The 23,636-nt window shown below is 36.6% G+C and overlaps 1 protein-coding gene across 1 annotated transcript; it reads left to right on the forward strand.

Moving 5' to 3' along the window:
* Positions 1–1,296: 1,296 nt before the first annotated feature.
* NEDD1 (NEDD1 gamma-tubulin ring complex targeting factor) lies at positions 1,297–23,061 on the forward strand. Its single transcript, XM_010176040.2, has 14 exons — positions 1,297–1,434; positions 3,320–3,414; positions 4,793–4,909; positions 6,090–6,230; positions 12,688–12,917; positions 13,912–14,113; positions 15,028–15,214; positions 17,336–17,464; positions 17,874–17,921; positions 18,297–18,520; positions 19,253–19,409; positions 19,698–19,854; positions 22,166–22,232; positions 22,922–23,061. Exons 1-14 carry the CDS (start codon positions 1,299–1,301, stop codon positions 23,024–23,026), a joined length of 1,995 nt encoding a protein of 664 aa, XP_010174342.2. The 5' UTR covers positions 1,297–1,298; the 3' UTR covers positions 23,027–23,061.
* The last annotated feature ends 575 nt before the right edge of the window (positions 23,062–23,636 follow it).

The following is a 23,636-nucleotide window of genomic DNA, read 5'->3' on the forward strand; positions in this document are numbered from 1 at the left end:
GGCGGGTGTGGACCCCGAGTTCCCTGACTGAGTTTGCTGGTGCTGCTGGTGCCCCTCTCTTAAGCCCCCTCGGTAGTGCGAGTTAGTGGCCGGCAGCTCTGCAGAAGCGTCCCGGAAACTCTTAGCTAAAGAGTGGTTGTGCTTTCAGGTGAACGAAAGGCTCCCTTTTGAGTCCTTGGTTGTCACTAGTTTACAGTTACCCAGAGTAAAAAGGTGAGAATAAACTCTGCAAACCTGGAACCGGCTAGCCCGGCTCCAGCTCTTACAACGGTGTCTGTCAAAACAAAGGGCAGTATGTTGTTCTTTTTGTTTTTTTGTGTAAGCTCCCTTGAAAAGTGACTCATCATCACCCGTGTTATAATGTTAAAGGTTTAGTTCAGATAATTTTCGGACATCTCCTGTAGAATGGCGAGATGAACGCTGGAGTGGAGCATCTCCCTTATGAGGAAAGGCTGAGGGAGCTGGGTCTCTTTAGCTTGGAGGAGAGGAGGCTGAGGGGCGACCTAATTAATGTTTACAAATATGTAAAGGGCGAATGTCAGGAGGATGGAGCCAGGCTTTTCCCAGTGATGCCCAACGATAGGACAAGGAGCAATGGGTGTAAGCTGGAACACAGGAGGTTCTGCTTAAACTTGAGAAAAAACTACTTTACAGTGAGGGTGACAGAGCACTGGAACAGGCTGCCCAGGGAGGGTGTGGAGTCTCCTTCTCTGGAGACATTCAAGACCCGCCTGGACGCCTTCCTGTGTGATCTCATTTAGGTTCCTGCTCCGGCAGGGGGATTGGACTGGATGATCTTTTGAAGTCCCTTCCAATCCCCAACATTCTGTGATTCTGTGAGTGAGTCCTTTGCATCCAGACTTACAGCCATTCCCTGCAACAGTCGGTTTGATTCGAGCTTGTGTATCTCCATCTACTGGTTGGAAGTGAGTCCTGGAAATAGTCACACCTTCGTGTTTGGCAGCTGTAAACTCTGTGGAGATATAAGCCTCCTTTTAGTCTCTTGCTACTATAGCTGGGATGGCTTTTCCTTTGTGCAGGATAAAAATAGCATACGTTTCCTTCAAGAATTTAAGTAATGAAAGTGTGGAGTGTCTACTGCTTTCAGTGGTGCATTCAGCTGAATGGTGCTAATTGTGTAACTAAATAAAATGTCCTGGTTATCAAGAAAAAAAGTATTAAATGGCATAGATAAAATTCTTGATCTGCAAAGTGACCTCTTGTATGTATTTACTCTTTATACATGTGTCTCTTCATTTTTTTAAATGTATTTTTTTTTTTCAAAAACAGGTGCAGCCATGCAAGAAAGCATACGTTTTGCTTCATCAGGAGATGATGTTAAAATATGGGATTTTTCATCTCTAACTGTGGTGGAGCAGTTCAACCCACATACACCCTCACATCCAGTCAGCTCGCTATGTTGGGCCAGCAATAGTATCCTTTACAGTTTCAACCGTAGTTTTGTGGGTGTTCTGCAAAATTTCAGTGAGGTTTTTTTTTTATTAAAGTGTCTGTAAATCACAGGCCTGATGCAGTTTTGAAGTCTCGGATTAAAAGATTTGTATATATTGTGAAGAAAATTTTGTGGTTCTCTGTTGAAGTGGTTTACAAAATAAACTCATGCTGGTTAATGCTTCCGAAGAAGTTTCTCTTTCTTTAGGAGGTTAGCACTTTTTAAGTGATTGTTATATGCTTGAATTGCCTGCCAACTGTAAAGCTTACTCATTTGTTTCTTCAGTAGTTGATTACAATATTCACTTTCAAGGCAGTGCTTAATTTAATGACAAGGTTGAGCAAAGCAATTGCTAGTGTAGTAAAATTCTATGCATAGCATAGAGAGGAAAATTGTAATGAAAGATGTGTTTGTTTTCTTTGAACGGCTACTCGTTGATTCTGATAGTCTTTGATAGTGTACATTTACCTCTTACTCTGTAGGCAGTGGTTTTCTTTGTGCTGTTTGTAGTGTTTAAGAGGAAGCACAAACCTGTTGGCTGTGTAGGAAAACATCCATAGGAAGGTGGTGATTTATACATGAAAACAGATCTGGCCCATTTAGACCCTTCACTTCTGTCTTGAAAGCCTATTATAGGATAATGATATGAAGTGCTATGTGTTAGGTGAATATATGAGAAATTTCATTAAAATAGTGCAGTATCAGGTGAACAGCCTGTATGGCTGTCCTGGGAAAAGGTGGTGATGCCTAATCTTGATGTAAAAGGGCAGAATGCTGGTACATAACAACTACGTCCTGCAAGTTCTGAATGTCTGTCCTCTAAGTCTGCAAATAAGTGGATGAATGAGAAAAAAGTTAAAACAACCAGAATACAAATGGATGTTTTGATTATGGAGAGTAATGGTAGATATAATATTTATATTTGTGTATATGCACACTTACATCTGTTGTTTAGTAAACTTTAGCTATAGACAGTCTGTCTTGTCATGCTTTCTTCTGCCTAGTCTCCTCTTCATCCCCCAAAACTGAAAAAATGAAGTATCTTACTCTATACGCTTTTGAATGTTTGTTACTTTGTTAGAGGTCAAGCATTGGTTTTGCTTCTGCATAATTTTGTAAGCTAAAACGGTCCTTTAAAATAATGTAAGAAATAGCAAGCACTAAATCTGCCTACCAGTTCTTTGGTGTTAAATCCAGCCAGTTAACCTGTATTCTTAAATAAACACGTACAAAATAAAAATGGGCATTGGCCTGAAGACATACAGGATGTGCATCCAAATTATTACTCTGTTCATTTGGTGGGGGTGCAGAGGCAGTTTCCCTGCTCTGTAGTTCCGTATTGAAGGCTTTTTCACTACTTTGAGGTACTTGGTATCATTAAAGGTTCTTTTTGGGTTTTTGTTTTTTCTTCCTTCAGTACGGAGGGAGGCAAATTCACAGGCATTCATTGTACTCTAGAAACTATATGGCGAAGTCACTTAACATCTGTCAGGAACAGGAGTGTTCCTTAAATCCATAGTCTGCTGACAGCATTCCTCTGAACTCTAGTGATGGCTGTGGCCCTTACTAGGGGTGGTAGGAAAACAAAATTGTAGATCAGATAAGCTACCTTAGCAGAAAGAGCTCTTAAATAATATCTGACAGGTAGTTCACCTCTGCTCTCTAAAAGAAATTGCTCTGCCTTGTATTGGGAAGTAAGGGCTGTAGTTAATGCAAGAGCTTCTTAAGGCTATTTTCCAAGCTTTCATTATGTCCCTTCGAGGTACAGTACTTCAGACTGTTTAACCATTCTGTGTTCTGTTCAGTGAAGGAAACTTACTGTTGCTTTTATTGTAATACAATTATGGTCCATAACTTGTGACTAAGATAGATACCTAGCCACTGCTTCTGCTGCTGGTGATAAAATTGTTGTTTCAAGCTGTAAAAGCAAACCTGTTCCACTCTTTGAAATAGCTGAAGGAGTAAGTATGAGTAATGCCGTGTCCTTTTTTTTTTCCCCACTTCAGCTTGTGTAGTTTGCATCATGTCTGTTCTGCATATTGGGGATCAATTTAATTTTAGTGTTGTTAGGGTTAGTGACATGTATGTAAAAACATTTCCATGCATGTAGTTATATGCATATAAAGAGTGGGGGGAGTAGTGCTTCTAAAATAGTTCTACCAGTAAGAAAATACAAATGGGGGGACACTGGCATCTGATGCTGATGGCTTTCTGCTAGGGCAATTTGCCTGTTGAGCCTCAGTGTGATCGCCTGAGGCAGTCAGTGGTTCAAACTTGATCTAATGTGTAGGTGACGGAACAGAGCTCAAGTTTGAACATCTTGAATTGTCGCTATTATGCATGCCTGTGAACTCCATATTAAAAAACATGAGTCTATATAAAAGGTTGTTCTTGGTGTATACATGCACTAGCTTCTGGAAATACGTGAAGTAGGAGAATTTCTGTTCTGGCTGGGGTTTTTTTTGTCCCGTTAAATGGAAGCATGGCACTACAAACTCTTCAGAAAGCTGGACTTAGTTTTAGAAGAGTCTCTTGACTTGGTTACTTGAATGACTTGTTAGTGTTCTAAACCATTCTAATTATTCTCCTTGGATAGCTATTGTAATGCTAATTTGGACTGGAAATTTTCTGAAAAGGTGTTCAAACAGGGCTTTTAGGTTGCTGAAGCAAACACTTTCAAAGGTGGAGTGTTTGTCATGGGCATTTCACTAAATCCGATCTATAACTAATGTAATCATTTCCAATTTTACCATGTCAATAATTACATGGACTTGTTTTTACTTAATTCAGATCTCTGGAACTTAAAAGTGAATTTTCAACATGATAGAACTGAATGTAAGTCTGTCATTAAGATGGACATTTTTTAAAAGTTGGTACTTCAGTGATTATTTTAAAAAGAATCACTTTATAGAATTACGAGGTTTGCTGCTATAATATTCCTTGTAATGTTTAGTGAATGTGAAGTACATGACTTAGACACCTTTTTGATTTTCTTTTAAGGAATTTTTTAGCATTTTCTCTCTAAAACTCAAGACCTGAATAGAAGTCTATGATTGTACTTTACAGAGCTATAATATAAAGGAAAAATGCATATTGACAGAAAATATTTGAGAGTTTATTAATAAATGTATTTAAATTTTAAAATATATTAAGCATATGTCCAAACTGGACTGGATTTTAAATGCCTTTTGATGGGAAATGACTGTAGGGTAGCAATAGTTCTGTCAGTAGTGGGACTGTTTGTGTTAACGAAGATGAAACCACACATCAGTATGCTTCTAAGTACATTTGAATAAATCCCTGATCTTTAACATAGATTTTTTTTTTTCCCCTTCTCAGGCAAAACAGACATGTGTGAGCTTGAATTCTAGTTCTTCTTATATTGTGAGTGGAGGCCTTGATAACACGGTTAATATCTGGGATCTGAAATCCAGAAAGGTTTACCGAAGCCTTAAGGTAAGTTTGTCTCAGAAAGAACTGTAGCTTTCATGACATCCAGTTTTTGATGCCAGCTGTGAAAAATATACCTTCTCTAAGTCATGCATCTGTAGGATCAAGTTCACAGGTAGAAGCTAGCACACATATGTCTTTTCAAGTTTGTGTTCTCTATGTGCTGTAAATAGCAAATTTAATTTAACAAGCCTACTTAACTTGATGTCTTCAATGTACAATTCTATAATAATGTATGTTTATATTTTCAGAACAGGCTTCTGATTTTGAGAATTTGTATTGCTGTTCTCTGATGGGATTTTCTCCAAGGGCAGCATTTCAGATAATTGATGTTTCTGATATGCTAAACAAGAAAACACTTTTGTAATTGTAGAATGCTGTCATAGAACTCATGTTATGCAAAACTGGGACATGGTTGTCCTCTTCTAACTGATCCAGTATGAATTCTCTAGAACCTTGCTATGATGCACAAAACTTACGATGGTCTAGTATATTTCTGTGATGCCTTCAGCAGCTGATTTTGGCCTTGTTTCAAACCACTGTTAAAGAGGCTATAGTACTTTAACTTTGATTTATTCTTTTTCCTTGGGCTTTTAAAGTTACAGTTTGAAACAAAATTGCAAAGTAGCTAATACAGTACTTTAAATATCTCTTTCTCCCTTTTTTGGGCTAGAAGCACTTGATTGTCTTCCCCCATCTATTCAGTAAACACAATATCATCATTGCAAATGCCTATACTGAAAAGCTATTTGGTGTATATATATGTGTTGATACTAAAAGTGACAGAAGGGGAGGTTGGCCACGGTACATCAGATTAACAGAAAGTGTATTCAAATACCACTGGTTTCTGGAAGGCTTTACTTTTGAAATAACATTAGTGACACCTGTGGGAGATATCTCTATGGTTGTCTTATTAAAATATTGTATATAATTACAGCATCATCTTTACTAATTTGTTAAAACAATCTTCTGAAAACAGGCAGTGGTTAAAATATAATGTCTGATCTTCAGTATGTTTTGCTGCTGTTTTCTGGGATATTCAATAATAACTCTTAAATAATCTTTTTAAATGTTACAGGTAATCGGAAAAAAAAAAATCACCAAGCTGAAGATTTTCTGCAAAAGCACAGAATATGATTGTCCTAAATGTCTTTAACCATCTCCCTCTAACCTCCCTCCCTCACAGGATCATAAAGATGAAGTGACGTGTATAACATATAATTGGAATGATTGTTACATTGCTTCTGGATCCTTGAGTGGTGAAATTATTCTACACAGTGTTACCACCAATTTATCAAGTACTCCCTTTGGTTATGACAGCCGTCAGGTAGGCTATCTGTATTAAGTTCCTTTTAGGTATGAGGCTTTAATTCACAATGTTTTGAAATTGAAAGTACATATCAATAACTTTTAACTTTTTTTTTAATGTTTCCTTCTAATTTCTAAGAGCACACTTACAGAAAGAAAAAAAAAAAAGACCGTTGTCTGTATCCTAGTCTTACATAATAGGTAAATTAGGTAAACATTGAAATAGAAATCTCTCAAGTACCTTTACTTATATACATATTACAGCAAGTTTTACTTTGTAGACTCTGGTTCCTCAAGAACAAACTTCTGCACATCTTAGATCTGAACAAAAACCAGTCTGCTTTGCAAACCAAAGCAGTTTAAATGCACTACTCAATCTATAGCGTTGCGAAGAACAAAGATCATGTAGCCTCAGTTCTGACTCACCCAAAGTAATCAGATTTACAGTTGAGCAGAGCAATCTGTAAGTAGGAGCGAATATAAGCCATTATGTGGAAATAATAAATTTATTTAGTCTGGAGCTAAAAATTGCAAAGCTTCTCAAAGAGCAAAGCAGTGGGATTTTATATTACCTACTTAGGTGTTGGGTAATGTTTTTGGTAACTAGTTCGAAGGAAGACTGTGAAGAGACAAACACAAAGCATGTGTACTACTTTACAGGCATTGACAGCAGTTTCCAGTGCAATTCCTTTTTACAGTTTCAAAAAATACGGGGAGAATTAGTGGATATCCCTTCTGCAGTAGTAAATGATTTGTGTTGTCCCATTGTAAGTTCCAGTGTGAGTTGTTAGTGTGAATGTTGTCTTAGGCACAGCTAAGTGTTTGTGTTCTGGACATTCTTTTACTTTTTTACTGAGTCATTTTTACAGAGGTAGGAGCTGCCTAGGGAATGAAGAACCATTGCTTTGGTCCTAAACCTGGCCTTTAATGTTGCAGGGAATACTGATGTTGTGACTTACTCTTTTTTCTGTTACTGCTACAACTTTTTCAGTATAACTTGATGAGGAATTATCTTACAACTTTATAGCATCACAGGAACTGTGGTGTACTGTATGTTGAAAAATCTCCATTAAATTCAAACTATCTCTGCTTTTAGGTTCTGCAGTATCTCTGATCCACCACTGTAGTTTCATACTTAAATTGAAGCAAAATTGTACTTCATACTTGGCTTGGTCTTAAAAATCCATCTATTAGTGCATTTTTCTGATTTGTTTGTTGTGATCTTATGAAAAATGTGGATGTGAGGCAGCAGCTACAGGGATACCTATGGCTGGATTACACAGCTGAGGTAAATATCCAGAGCAGGGACTATGTTGCTAGTTAACTGGAAAATGAAAAATTCTTATGAGTATGATTTGCATCAACCTGTTTGATATATTCAACTCTTTCTACCAAAAAGTGATTAGGAATAAGTGATGCAGTGAACAGCTATTTTGGCAGATGAAATCAAGAGGCCTACTGCAAAGCTGAGTGACCTTTAAGATGGATAAAGATATTTGAAGTGTTAAATCAAAGTAATTGCAAGCACAGAGCTACTAATCACTTTCTGAAGGGTCTATAACATTTTCTAAAGGGGGGCAGTTATTTGATTGCAGCATTAATTTAAAATGGAATTGAGCTATAATTGTGTAATGGGATGGCTACTTGAATGTCCCAGTTTATCGCTTATTTTATATCCTAAAAATTATCTTTGCTCTTATGTCCAAAAATAACTTCATTTTTGGTTTTGGGTTTTAATTAGTACTTGTAGAGAATTGCAGGATTAATTGTACAGTGAAGTAAATATCTGAATACTTATGTAATTCTGTTAAATTTAAAAAGCCTTTACTCAATTTATAGTTTAGAGGCCCAGTTTTCTAAGAGTAAGCTTGAACACAGTATATTGTCCTGCTTAATCCTGGCACTAGCTGGCTTAGTAAGGGTCACCACTCCCTGGTAACCTTTTTTTACAATCGGGAAATGTGAGGTCAAACTAACCTTATAAAATTTGGCTTGTCTCTGTTAGAGCATGATAGAATGTAGTTTCCTTGCCAGTTAATTTCTGATGTTGTATAGACTCTCCAAGTAGTAGAATAGCCCAAGATTGCAGTGCTTTCTGTGACTTTAAACAATTTTCTTTTCATATGAGTATTGGCCTATATTTTATTAATTGATTTTGATTTAGAAACACTTTGGTGCTTTAGTAGAGTTGAGCTTTTGCATGGAGTTGTTTGCAGATCCCGTAATTTGTCTTTGCTGTTGGTATTCATTTAGGCTACCAGATTCTTATGTGCTTGCTGTTGTGAGAATGAATTAAGGTTTGTTTCGAAACACAATGTTTGTTCAAGTCTTTACTGCCTTGTGCTATTCTCCTAGCAACAGGATTTAGTTTAGCTGTTTGAACAGCTGGCTGATTTGTAAAGAAGTGCGATGAGTTCTGGTCACTCCATATAGTGAAATAGCTTTGCAAGTTGAAGACTATCAACTGTGTCTACATCCACCTTCTCACTTACAAGGCTCACTAATTTTTAAAGGAGATCAAGAAACCATGCTATCCTTAAATAAGGTGATCGATGACGCTAGACTACTTTTGGGCTTTTCAGTTGTTTTCCAGCAGTGAAAAACCCTAAGTGTAAGTAGACCCTCTTAGCAACGGACCAACCATTTTCTAAAGTGCACTGTTCCTTGTTTGACTGTCTTACTGTGAAACTTAAGGAAAAAAATTTTCTTTTATTTTCTGCAGAAAATCTACTCCAATCACAGCTAAGGCAACAAGATGTATATGGCTTTTTGTGCTACAATGACTGGTAAAATGTTCCAAAGAGCACTTGATTTTCTCTTTGTGGGTTCAGCACCTTGTGCTAAATGTGTTTCTGGTAGTTCTGTGTGTGCAACATTTCTGGAGATCATCAGGAGTTTTACTTGTTAAGATGTAGTGACACTTCTTGCTTCATATTTGCTCCCCCCGCCCCCAGTCTTGACAGGTTAGTTCCAAAACATGACTCATTCCTAATAATCTTGAAATGGTTCTAGTATTAGTGACTAAAATAATTAGAAAACAGATGACCCCTTTCCACTTCTGTTCAGATATTTACTTAAGTATATTTGAGTTTCACCTAGTGAACAGCTGTGCTGACTTAAAACAAATATCTGAAATGTCCCCCTAGATCCAGTTCAGATAAGATACTTAGGCTTGCCTAGTCATATTTTTCACAGTGAAACATGTCCCACACCTTTGCCATTTGATTTTTGTGGATGAAATTATAATCTGTAAACGTTTTCAGGCTTCTTTTCAGAAAAATACTAATGTTTAACTTATTTCCAATGTCCTTAGCTAATTTTTTTGTTGTAACTAGTAAACCTTGCAGTTAAACCATATGCGTTGTCTGCCCTTTTTAAGCTTGGGATTCCTACTGCTGGCAGTACAAAGGCTGAGGAGCTGTATTGAGGAGATTCAGTTGGAGGCCCTAATGTTCAAAACCTGAGTAACAGAAATCTTGTTTCTAAACCATAACTTAAGGGATAGGAGATGACAAATGAAGTTTAGCTTCTTTGGGAAAAACTTGAAGTGTATTGAAGTTCTGTGTGACTTCATCATGCCAAGTGAAAATCAACTTTTTTTTTTTTTTTTTTTTTAAGGACTGTTTGGTGAAGACTGTAGTGATATGTTAATTTCCTGTCGCTAAGATAGGCAAAAACATTAGAAAGTATAAGAAATAAGATAAAGAAACATACTGAAATTAAAAATAGGTTATAGAATCTGATCTAGAATAGTATGTGTGGCAGCTCAAAACAAGTTAACAGAATTAGGATTGGCAGAGGTACAGAAGGATAGAAGTAAAGAAGAAGTCTGTTAAGGAGAAAAGAAAGGAATGTAAGGAAATAGGAGGACTTCTTAAATGGGATAGGAAATAAGGAAAATATAGCTAAGACTTATTGTAAGTGATGTAGTTTGACCACCTGCATCATAATACTTGATGCTTTCCCATATGAGGCTTGGTTGTCTGCTGTTTCTAACCGTGCTAAGCTTAAAGCTGTTTTTTCACCCACATGTTTCTCAGGTAAAGTTGGAGGTTTTTTGGTTTCTGTTTTTTTTGGAAGAAAACTTCAAATTAAGTGACTCACCTCTGGGAGAAGAAAAGTTTTGTATTGTCAAGCAGCTTTTCTGAAATAAGGTTCTTTCATGCCTCCAGCTGTCTGGGCAAGAGCTTGAAATGTGGCCATGTAATGTACTGTTAGGGGTGCCAATATGATGCGTTTGACTTTCATAACTGTGCACTTTCATAAGTGTGCCTCTTCCTTGAGCCTGATGTAGCAATTGCGCTGTGGCAAGTAGAGTTTGTTACTAACCTAATTCAGTGAAAGTGAGGAGTGAATAAGAGCTTCCTCACACCTCCTTTGTTGTCAGTCTGAAATTAAAACTGTGAAGCTGCTCTGAGGAAACACCAAGAATTCAATGAAAAGTGGGGAACAGAGGTAATATGGGGAAGGTATGCATGTGGAAAAAAATGGAGACCTCGCTTTCCACCTGCAAGATTAGAAAGAAAAATGAGAAAAGAAAATAGCAGACTTAGTAGGATAGCAAGGGAGGTTTGAGGAGAACTATGGGAGAGTAAGCTCGTTGGGCAGCAGGAGGACAGAAGAGGGAGAAAGTGGAACATGAGCAGATGCCACGGCAGTGAGGAAGGTATTTGGAGGTGAAGAAGTGAGAGAACTGTGAAGGAGAGGCATGTCCAGTAGAGTACCATATTAATTACAAATAGTCATCTTCTGTCCTATTTGAATATACAGTTGAAGGTGCCACTTCTTTGTGGAGCAATTAGGCTGCTAGTGAGACATGCAATACAAGTGCTAGAAATCGCGTTGGAGGCACATGAATCAACAAATATCTCAATTAAAATAAAGTTAGAGAGAAATAGGATAAAATCCAGTACATTGTGTTGTGATGTGGTTTATACTAGAATAATAGAATAGCTTTTTGAGAGTGTTTTCAGACAAATAAAATGTAATGGCTCTCAGCTGTCTGGTCTTGAGTAAAGCACTTCATTCAGTGCCTTGTGAGAAAATATTAGAGGATGGAAGCGTACAAAGGAACTGAGGATGTGTAAGAAAGTGTATATAGGAAAGAAGACAGTAGGTGATATTGAAAGAACAGTATGTGTTTGAGTTAACAATAGCTAATCTTGTTTAATATTTTCAGTAATGGTTATGATGTAGGAAGTAGAGCTATGATGAGACACAGTTGGAAAGTATTGCACGTAAGAGAGAAGATTGTGGCAGCATCTAAAAATGATTGAAATAATAGATATGAGAACAACAATGACAGTATAGAAATCAAAGTACCAGACTTGGATCACAGTTGAGGTTCTCTGATAACAAGGCTGCATATTAGACTAGGATTTGAGAATTCTAAAGGGAAAGAAGGACTTGGGCCTCTTCATCCTAAAATGGTAATGAGCAACCAAAACAGGTTGGATCACAAAAAAGAAATTGCAATGTAGGGTATGTCAGGATGAGTATTTACAGTACAAAACAGAGGAAGTGTTACTGTCTTTGTAAAGGCAGAATCAAAATGTTTTGAGGATCATGTAAGATTTTGGTTGTTCGTGTTCAAGAAAGATTCAAACTGGGAGAGTTGCAAAGAGACTATGATGACAATGAAAAAACCAGTCTTAGCAGATGGAGTCTTGCTTATTGTTTATATCAAAATAAAGCCTGAAAGAAGGCTTAGGGAAGTTAGGGAAACAATTGTAAGTGTAAGGGTGTTATTATCATGGGAGTGAATTAGTGCAAATGGGTCATCAATAAAATGAATTTGGAAACTGAGTATTATAATGTAGTATTAGAGCAGAGAGGTTCTGAAAGATCCTCTGAAGCAATACACTGGAAACAAAATACTTACCTGCTTCTGAAACACAATTAAGTTCCTGCATTACGTGGTTCTCTGATAGCAAGATTGCATGTGGAAAGCCAGGCATATCATCCTATTCTGTGGTCTTAGCTCACAGGGTGGCCTCTTCTTCTACAGGACCTACATACTTGCATAACTCTGAAGTCTGTGTGTGTTATCAAATTGGCTTATATCCAAGTACTTAAAATCAATGGAGGGGAATGAAGTTTAACATTCTTGGCAGGAGACCAATCAGTGAAATAATGTAGGTTTTCACTCATTTAATTTTAGATGTGGTGTGGGTTTTTTGATGGCATGATATTTGCTGAAAAATCAAAAATCAATAAACTTTTCCAGAATTTTTTTTCCTTCATTTTGCTGATCAGCTTATATGGTACCTCATATAAAAAAGTCTGTCTTGGGGAGCAAAAATGGCATCGTAATATAAAATTAACATTTTAAAAATTATTACTTTTTAGAGTGGCCAACCATTGTAAACTACGTTACCTTAATATAACATCTGTATTCCTAATGTGTTTGCATGTTTATAAAATAATTTAATATGATGTTTAATAGTATTACAGTTCATTTTTTGTCTGTTTTACAGCCTATTCGACACTTGAAATATTCATCCTTTAAGAAATCCTTGCTGGGCAGTGTTTCCGACAGTGGAAATGTAACTCTGTGGGATGTAAACAGCCAGAACCCATATCATAATTTTGAAAATACTCATAAAGCACCAGCTTCAGAAATCTGCTTTTCTCCAGTCAATAAGCTGCTGCTTGTAACTGTAGGTTTGGATAAAAGAATTATTCTCTATGACACATCAAGTAAAAAGTGAGTATATTAAAGACCTTTGATTTTTATAGGATCTTTATTTGGTTTTTGTAAATTGGAAAAACATGCTTAACTAGAACATGAAATATTTAATTCAGACCATATTCTGAGTGGTGGAAGTGGTTGGCATATTGGTGGTGGATGACCTCTTCTGTAGTTCTTTTTGCTTTTTTTAATTTAAAAACCAAACAACAATACTCTCAAACAAATGACCAAAAAACCCCCAAGGTGTGCAGGAACTAATTGCAGTGCTGTGTGAGTGATGAGCAGAGCAGTTGGCTTCTGTGAGGGGCAGTACAGCCTGTGAGGACCTGTAGCCACCTGAGCTTAGCTTGCCCACTTTTCTAGTTTAAGATACAAGCCATAGCTGTGGTAAGGTGCACAGAGTTGCTGAGACAGTGAGCCTTAAATATGGGATGGTATTGGTTGAAAAAGCAGGAAGCATGGGGCATAGCTGATGGGGCTGTGTAGTAAAAGGGTAGGATGACAAGTTGTTTAATGGGATTTTTGTTGTAGTGTGGGTTATGCTTTCACTCTAGCTGAATAAAAGGAGGAGTCTGGCTCTAGTTTGGAGAAGGTATAGTAGAAGGATGCAAACTAGGACCTGAAGTTCTTCCTAGGGGTGTGGGAAGGTTAGAGTTGATGGACTTCGGAAGCTAGAGGATGTATGTAGTATGATTGCTGCTGGAAATGATGATACTGGTAAATTATTCAGATATCGGAGCTGCTGTTATGAAAGCAATTTGATCCTGTCCTGATGAAATATTTTGGGTTATATGCAGTCTTTAATTTGTTAAGCATGAACTCTTAGTAGAAGCATAATCCAATGGTCGGCAAGATATCTCACTAAAATTACGTGGCACTGGAGAAGTGGAACTACTGACATGTAGTTGAATTATGAAAGTTTTTATATTTTTTTTAGATAGACTGTTCTGAAAAGTTTAACTTTTGAACTCTAAAAGCTTCTTTATTCTGTCCTTTCTCCTGTTCAAAGATTGCTGACAACTATAGTAGCTGACTTTCCTCTGACAACAGTAGACTTCATGCCTGATGGCACTACTTTGGCTATAGGATGTTCCCGGGGAAAAATCTGCCAGTACGACTTAAGACAACTGACATCACCAGTGAAAACAGTTGTTGCTCACAAAGGCTGTGTGAAGTGCATACGTCTGCAGTTCAGTAGCGCTTTTTCCAAGGTAAAAAAATAAAATTATTTTTATTGGCCAATATACAGATTAATGAAAGCAAAGCATAAGTTCTAAAAGAAATGTTAGCATTAAATTTCTCAGCATTATAAGATGCCAACAAAAGTGGTTCATACCAACACAGAAATTATAAATTGCTCAGTCTTAAGTGCCATTTTAGGGGGGAATTCCCCTGACTCATGGACTCAGTGTAGAAATGAGTGAAACTTTTTAGTCTTAAATTTCCTGGTGTGAATATGCTGCCATTGTAGATCAGTTTGTGGCACCTTAGATTCATATAATGGCCCTTCTGCTTAAGGGGAAGACACACAGCTGCCCATCTTGAGGTATTTTGCATGATCTTATATATAGTCTTTTGCAGGCACATATAAATGGTGGAGCAGTTGATTAAATAACAGAGAAGGCTTAAGAGGTTCTTCCAAGACTTAACTAGACTCTACCCTATCCAGAAACCCAGTGTGTCCTTTCAGTGGAGATGTAGAGAACTTTTGAAGTGGACTCTTTACTGCTCTGAGACTTTCTTCTAGCACATTTGCTGCTAGTGGTTGACTATTCCTTTAGATTTTGGAGTCCCTAATAATGTAATCACTTATTTTTTTCCTATGCCTAAACCTAGGATCAAAATTAACTCATGCAATCTCACTCCATTGTTACCTTAAGTTCTGTTGCTATTCTTTTGCAGGTCCACACAGTATTCATACAGTAATACAGATGTTTCCCATGCTTTTTGAAGTCATGTTAAGATACTTCTTTTTGTATTTGTAAAGGCATATCTTCTAGGCAACCTTTGCTACTTGAACTGAATTTTTTTGTGTGTTTTGAAATAGAGATAAAATTGGCTTTTATTTTTACTTTTAGCTGAAGGAATAATAACTTCTCTTAATTTTTTTCTATTTTTTCTTTAGTCTAACCTTACAGGTTCTTCAAATAAACCTGTATCCAAAAGAGTAGAAGGCAAAGCTGGTAGTAATCTTGGAGGAATTCAAAATATTGGCATCAAAAATGTTTCCCCTCAAGCTTCAGCAACAGTTTCATCTCATCTGACATTACCAAATGAGAATAAGGGAGGAGAGATTCTTCTGGAGAAAACAGGTAGTGTTGTCTTCCTGCTCTGAAGGGCATTTGTTTGAAAGAACTGTGTGTACGTGCATGAATATCTGCATCTTCTTTTCCCTGCTCTACTGCATTAGACATAGTATGAGACTGTGGCAATTGAATTGGGTCCTGCTACAAGCTTTAGACATGTGAAGAGTAAAATTCTGGACTTGAAGCAAAAGTATGTATTTAAACTTTAAAGGAGAAAACTCCGTGGTGATATTGTGGGGCTGCCTCTTGCATTGTGACTTGCAGATTATTCTTATGTACTTAATCTATTTTCTGACATTATGTCTGCATGGAATGCAGAGCTAATAGTTTGTATTAATAAAAAGGAGTAACAGGCCTCATCTGAAAGAACCAACCAACCAAAGAAAACGGGGCGGGGGGGGAGGAAACGTTGTCCAAAAAACCAAGCAAGAACTTATTTTTGTATGAGGCATGATTCCAATATCACATGGTAGGAAAGATGTTAAATATAGTTGCAAGTATGATTACTTGTATAACTGTACTTGCTATTTATGCTTCTGAAATTAACAAGTTCTTTATAAGACTTCTGAGCATTATTCTAAAATTCTGCCACTGTGTGAAATGTACTCTTAAAATTTTATTTAATTCAAGAGTTCTGAAAATATGGTCAAATCAGTAACACTGTTAGTCTGATTCTTGAAAAAAAAATCCTGAACCTATTTTGATGCAACAGCACTTTTTCCCTCCCCTTTTTTTTAAATAAGGAGAAATACATTTAGCAACAGTAATTAGGCAGTAAGCTACTGCAGTCCATAGGGATGTGTATTAATGACCTCCCTTGGGTATTCAGTGAAGTACAAATGCTTCCTATATATGCAAGAACTGTTGCTAATCAACGTTACTGAATGGTATGGAAAACTTTATTTCAGTTAAAATATATGGTTTATCATCTTCATTTGAAGATGTAATGCCTGTTACCTCTTAAATAGGACCATGCATAATAAATACATATTTTAAGAAAATTAAGGCTTACCAAGTAAAACATATTTTTCATGAAACTGAATTTTCACTTTAGAAGTAAAGACCTCTGTATACTTCGGAAGATGCAGTCTTTAAACTTGAAAAAGGAAATGTATGTGAGACCACAAACTGCATTTATTCTGTGGAAACTCTTCTAGACCCTGATTAGGGGTTTAATTTTGGAGAAATGCTAATGCTCTTTGCCTAGCTCTTAACTTATATGGGCAAAATTTAGGCAATTTTAGAGTTAGGAGTTCAGTGAAGGCAGAGTAGTTGCTTGCTTACAGTTTTTCTGTAAGCAAAACCAGCTGATCTGGTTTTTCAAACATAATAAATTGTGAAAGTTATTCAGGTGGTTATCTTAACAATTCAATTTGCTTCTCCATGTATTCCTCATCTAAAAACTGCAGTTTGAATCATTACTGGGGTTTTTTTTGGGGGGGGGAGGGAGGGGGGCTTCAGATACACTTCCATTCTTCAGACAACTGTCCCTGCTACCATGCATACAAAAGCTAACTTTTTTCCCCAGATTGGCTCAGGGATGGGGCTTGAGGGTGGAGTGGGGAAGAGTGGGAACAACTTTTGTCTGCAACTGTAACTCTACTCTGATTTCCTAATATTAGAAATAAGCAGAGAATATCCTAATATCAGGTAAGCTTTAAAATAGATGTTTCATAGAATTTCTCTTAGAATTCTTAATGGCCCAAGTGAAGCAGTTTTCTCTTCTTGCAGAATAAATTTAAATTTTGATCATCTTTTCAGTGGAAGGTGCATTCAGTACTTTTAATTTCACCTCATATATCATAAATTTGCTGCATTCTTCATGTAAATATATCTGAAAATGAGTTTATTCTCCAGTTTGACAACTCTCCTTTTTTAAAAAGAGGAAAATAATCCAACTGTATCTTACTTTTGTTAATAAGTATCTTAGCTTTTAGTTATATTCACCTACAATGACAGCCTAAATGAGGAAGTTAAAGTTGACCCTCTCACTGGAATCTGTAGAAGGTTCTGAAGTGCTTGCTGGATTTACCAGGTGTCATACTCGCTGTGAAGATTTTTTTAGGGATAACTGATGTTATTTTTGGAAAATGTCAATTACTGATTGAATATTCTTGTCCTTTTAAGGCTTTCCCCATAGTTGCAGCTTGGATGTGATTCCATCTAAAGAAACAGATCATGGGAAAAGTGCTGATTTAAATAATTTTGATTTGGGTCGAAGTAGTTTAGGAGATGTGTTTTCTCCAGTCAGAGATGGTAAGTTGCTAACACTGAAATTTGTAAATTCATCTGCATATAGCATGGCATTTTGACATTTGTATGTTACTAACTGCTGTACTTGATATTTTAATTTGTCTTTGATTATAAACTTGATGCAATGATATGAATCATAGAATCATAGAATAGATTGGGTTGGAAAAGACCTCCAAGATCATCAAGTCCAACCCCTGATCCAACTCCAATTACTATATCATGGCACTAAGGGCCACGTCCAATCTCTTTTTAAAAACCTCCAGGGATGGTGAATCCACCACCTCTCTGGGTAAGGCTGTTCCAGTGCCTGATTACCCTTTCTGTAAAGATTTTCTTCCTAACATCTAACCTAAACCTCCCTGATGTAGGTTTCATTTAATAAACAATTTCTCTATGTTCTGGTACTTTGTAGATATTATTGCAAGCAAAGTGAATGAAGATCCTCAGGGAAAAGGAGATGGTAAACATACTTTCACTATATTTTTCTTTGTCAGTGGTGGGACTTTGGAGGCCTAGCTAGTTCTTACATGCTAGTTTTGTTGTATCATTGAAAATAAACAAATGATGAAAGCAGAAACTGAAACAAATTAACTTTTCTGGAAATTTTCTAGTGCATTTTGGTGCTAAGACACAACATGGTAACATTACTTTCATAAGGACAGTGACAGCGTAAGTTGGATGTAAGGATTTAGTTTTTGTGGGGTGCATTTTGGGTGATTTTTGTTGTTCTTTATTTGCTTTGTGTGTGTGTGCCGGCATTTTACTTGTGGATTTGATTTGGGGGATGTGTATGTGTTTTCACCTGTGTGTTTCACCCTTCCATTTTCCTGCTTAGGTCTGGATTTTCAGTCCTACCTTTTGGGTTTGGATTTTCTCCCACAGCTCACCACTGCCTTTCCAGTAAAAAGAAACCCAGTGGGCAGTAGTGCACAAGGGAAACAGTCTAACCCATTACATGCACTTGTGGGATCTCCAGTTAAAGAAGAGGACGAACATCCAGAGACTGACACTAAGAAAATAAATCTTGGCAAACAAGAATCTAAAGAAATCTTAAAGCAGGTATACTATACTAATTCTTGTTATGAGTAGTCTTTTTAGAATCATGACAGAGTACTACTACTTGAAGGAAAAATTGTTAATAGCATCCCAGCTGATCTTATTTTGCAAATCTGACACTATTAACACAAATCTTTAAAATATTGTTCAGTTTAAATATACTGGCCTTCAGCAATGCAAGATAAATGTAAGTTTCTCTTTAAATAAGATCGGGTTATAAAAGTTCACACAAAACGAAACTGGGCCAGCCTGAGGAATATTTTGATTTTTCTAGAAAATCAAGAATGGTCACTAGATGGTTAAACCAGTATGATTGTCATTTAGTAGGCCAGTTCCACCCTCCCTTCTTTCCCTGTTCTCCATCTGTCTCCTCTTCCTTCTTGAGCTATCTTTGATAAGCTTCTGTTGAGACTCCTTTTTAATTGCTTTTGAGAAATCTTAGTTTGCTAGGAATTATGCTTATAACTCCATCACAAAATGTTTGACGTAAAAATTGAGGCCCCTGCCTTTTGCACTCCTTTCTGTGTGTGCAAACTTGAGGCAACTTTGAGTATTTTAGCAATCAATTTTTAAGATGCCTTGCTAGAAAATGAGATGCATATATCTGTGAGTAGATTCCTAAAACCAAAAATGTTTGGAAGTGCATTCCTGAAAACATAAAACTTCAAGTGCAATTAGATAGTTGTAACAAGTAGAGTTCGTAATCTTGTTTTTAATTATTATTTTTATTGTTAGCTTTCAAAATCAAGCTCATCAAGCACAGAATCTGTAACTTTAAGTCCTCCACCATCATCTGCTGCTGTAAAGGCTCCTGATACAAATGAGAGACTAGTGAAGAATATTCAGGCCCATCCTGCATATGATCTACCAGTAAATGGTACTACCTCCATAAGTAAGTTGATAATTTTGGCCTACTTTTAGGCATAGTTGACTGTGAACTGATGTGAAACCTGTTAAAATGGCCTTAGCATTAAAGCAGAACATCCCATCTTGATTTTTCTCTAAATCTAGAATGTCTCCAGTTGCCTCTGAAAAGACTCATTCTATAAGTCTAACTTTTTTTTTACTAGGTAATATTTGAGATAAATACTGACAAGCCTCAAGACAAATGAAAAAACCTCTTGTACTCCATCATGTGGATTTTTAAAAAATATATATTTATTTATTTTTAATTGTAAAGGTCCAAAGATAACATCACCTGTCACTGCTGGAATTGCCAGTTCATTGTCAGAAAAAATAGTAGAAACTATTGGGAGTAGCAGACCAAATGCACCTCTGACATCAATTCAAATAAACTTCATTCAGAATATGATACAAGAAACAATGGATGACTTCAGGTACTGGTATTCATGCAGAACTTTTTTTGTTTTCAATGACATGTTTTCTTAGTAAGATGTTTTAGCATCTGCTTTAATGTATTTTCTACTTGCATTAGAAAATGACACCATTAATAACCGTAATCTTGGAAATTTAGGTATGAAACTTTATTTGGAATAGCTCCGATGACTAATTAAACTGATGTCTCTAAGGGTTGTTAATGCATGGCTTTGCTAAAATGTTTTCAGAATGAGTGTTTGAATAGTTCTTGAATGGTAGATTTCTGTGTAACAAAGTCCTTGCTGTTTTCATGGTGCCTTGTGCTGATTTCTTTCCCTCCCTGCTCATCTCATCTCAGCAGGAGAAATTTCTCTTTAAGGTGACCTTGTGGAGAGTTTGATCTAGACAGTTGACTTGTATTGGCTTTGATTGTTGTTAGTGTGGCAGTTGTAGTGTTAGTTACAGGGTAAAATGCTGTGTATTTCTACTGGTAAAGCTTGACATTAAAACAATGTCTGTGCTGTAAGTGATGGTTGGTGTTGGATTACTTTGTGTTTGTGGGTACCTAAACAATGTTCACTTTTTGTAAAAGAAATAAGTCAAGTTAGCATGGATTTAGAGTGGAGTTTGGAGAGAGATGGAGCAGTTGAGAGAGTTGTATCTAGGGGATCACTTCCCACCCCATGTTTAAGATTAAGTAGGTTGACAGAGATGGTGGAGAGGAAAAGGATTGCCAGGCAGGGGAATTATTGCTGTCTTGATAACAAAAAGCAATGCAAAACTAGGGTAGTATGTCTGTGCTGTTCTGTATCTGCCAGCAGAAAAATACATTGAATGTTACTAAATGTCTTTAAATAAGAATACAAGGTAGTAATACTCCCCTGGGACTTTTTGGTGATAATCACGCATCTGATTAAAAACTAACTTTCACATGACTTAAAATGCAGTCTGTGGATTGCAGATGAACTGTGTTCAGGCATGCCAATCTTAAAAAATATGGTTGTTGGTCTTGTACTTCCAGTATCTGAGATGTGGAGCCTCAGAGATTGTGTTTCTCTTCTGATCTAACACTTCCTGGAGCAGCTGGAAGGCTCTGCTGGCCTTTTTCCCAGCTGTAAATTGTGGATACATTCAAACTGAATGTAAAAGATTGTACTGAGGTCAGTAAGAGGGAAGGGAGCCGTCGCAAGCTTCTCATTAATATAAATACCTTTCACCCTCTCGAATCTGTGGAAAGGATTTTTATCGCTCCGGTAAATCCATTCCTCTTTAATGGGGAAAAAACAAGGACCTTAGAGAAGGACCAGGAGGAATGTGTGACTCATTTGCTTCCAAAAAGGTGCCTGTTTCTTGAACTTCCTGTCTTTGTGAGATAACCTACATCTTTGGGTTTCTAAGCTGCCAGCTGGCATCTATGCTTGATACATTTGAAGAAGATGGTTTGCCTCCAATAGGAGTTCTGAAGCACAATAACCTGTAGAAATAGAAAGTGAATATATTCCTTTTTGGGTTTGCTATATGTTTTAGGAAAGGAGAATGAAATAAGATCTGTGTGTGCATCTACTTAAGAGATGCCTCACTTTCTCAGGCCATTGGTACCCATAGCACAGTATTCAGTCTCAGACAATTGCACAGTGATGTGCTGTTCAGGAAGAGCATATGAGCTTCCCTGCTTTTTTGTGATCTGTTCTCCTTGTTCTTCCTCAGCATCTGGAACTGTTGTATTAGTGTTCAGAGGGTATTTGGTTCTTGTACTGTGGAATAGTTGTCTGTGAACTGACAAATTCATGTCAATTTGTGGACAAGACTGCCACTACTTCTATATAGATTAACCCAGAGCATTCTTTAGGCTTGAGGATAATGTATCATTTATCATAGTTGATGTTTTGGTCCCTCTTACAAAAGAGTGATGAAAGTGATATACTAAAAAGTTGTCTCTTCAGTTGCAGATAAATATCTTTCTCTGCGATACTTGTGATCGAGGGTCTGAAAATCAGCTTTGAATGGTAAAAATTAGAGAAGTTTGCAGCTTGCAAGTAAAAAAAAAAAAAACCATGCTAACATCACTTATGTTTTTATATTTCTAAACAGGGAAAATTCTAAATATTTTTTGTATACTGAAAAAATAGTACTTACAAAAGTCAATATCATAACAAAAGTATTCCAGAAAATAAGTGGTAGAGGAGTACATTTTGTAACTTAAAGAGTTTTAGACTTATATTTCACATTGTCATGAAGGTGAGAAGTGTGGAGTTCAAGGTGCTGAGGATTGGAGAGAATTACTGCTTCCTAAATAAAACTAAGCTTGTCCTTTTGAAATTCTTCCCTCAGAGAAGCATGTCATCGAGATATTGTTAATTTGCAAGTGGAGATGATCAAGCAGTTCCATATGCAGCTGGTATGTACAAAGAGCATGGTGGAGAATATATTAAGTTTTCATTAATCAGTAATGCCAAGGCATGCCAACTTACCTCAAAACTGAAAATCACTTTTGCTTATTAAGAGCAAAAAAGGGAGGACTGGATGTGAAGGAGGTGGAAACTATGAATTGGAATCTGTTAAACTGGTTTATGCTTGATAAATAAAGGGAAGGTGCCTATTGGGTAGGTATAATGAATTCTGTATTCCAGGAGTTATAAAAAGACAAAAGAGAAACAACTTCAGCTGTCCTTTGGAAAGGACCAAGAGCTGGGGTAAGGAGGAGATAGCTGGAATTCAAATAGAAAGCTTCACTTATAGGTACCGCATGCATACTGAACTGTGTTCTTTAACTTCACCTTTTTATGAATCTTTGTTCTTTTGATATGCATTAAAAAGACCTTGTCTTGGTCCTGAACATTTTAATTGAACCTGCATTAGTAGATTCTCATCCTGAAGAAGTGCAAAATATCCTTTGATAAAATATTCACTAATGTATTAATGATCAAAATACTGTATGTCGGCATTAAAAAAAAAATCTTATAAAAAGTTATTAAAACCAGTATTATCTAGGTTATTTAATTTTCAAAAGGGATATGAAAATGGATAATCTAAAGCTGGAATAATTAACTTTATAGCTGCTGATTGGGGCTTTCTTCTTTTCTCTAGAATGAAATACACACTTTACTTGAAAGATATTCTGTAAATGAAAGCTTAGTAGCTGAAATTGAGAGACTACGAGAGGAAAATAAAAGACTGAGGACTCACTTCTGAAAGATTTACACTGCTAATTTTATTAGCATGAACTCACTACAGGTGGTGTGTTGCTTATGACAGGTTGTCCATCATCACTGAAGTATTGTATGAAGACCTGCTATTGCTTTGAACATTAATCTTTTCTTCTAAATAAATGGTGTAAGATACTACATTTAATTATAAAATTTGTAACAGATAAACACTTTATGAAGAATGTTTGCATATGCATGCTAACCATCTTGAGATACATTCTTCTAACAGAAAAACTAAAAGGGTAAGTACATTATAAGAGTTTTAGCAGTATTTGAAGTGCCTTTTTTATGAACAAAACCAAACCAGGATGGGTGCCTTTTCTGTAAGAACTTTTTGATATACCCACTTTTCTGTCTGCTTCTTGGTTTTACTGCTGTAAGAAACAATCACTGTAGCTTGCCTTTCAGATACTTTTCTTGGAGAAAAAGGGGAGCGAAGGCTTCTGCATGATGCGGAGCCTTGTTTATAAGGAGCTGGAAAGCACGGTATTTGGTTAACTTTATTCAACTGGCAAGTCTTCTATCCTGATTAAAACTAGAGCCTGAAAATATTCCCAGATTCAGTGCTGAGATCTTTCTTATTGTATTCAGAAGTC

The sequence above is a fragment of the Antrostomus carolinensis genome, unplaced genomic scaffold, assembly GCF_000700745.2.
Source record: "Antrostomus carolinensis isolate BGI_N321 unplaced genomic scaffold, ASM70074v2 scaffold40989, whole genome shotgun sequence".
Classification (NCBI taxonomy): domain Eukaryota; kingdom Metazoa; phylum Chordata; class Aves; order Caprimulgiformes; family Caprimulgidae; genus Antrostomus; species Antrostomus carolinensis.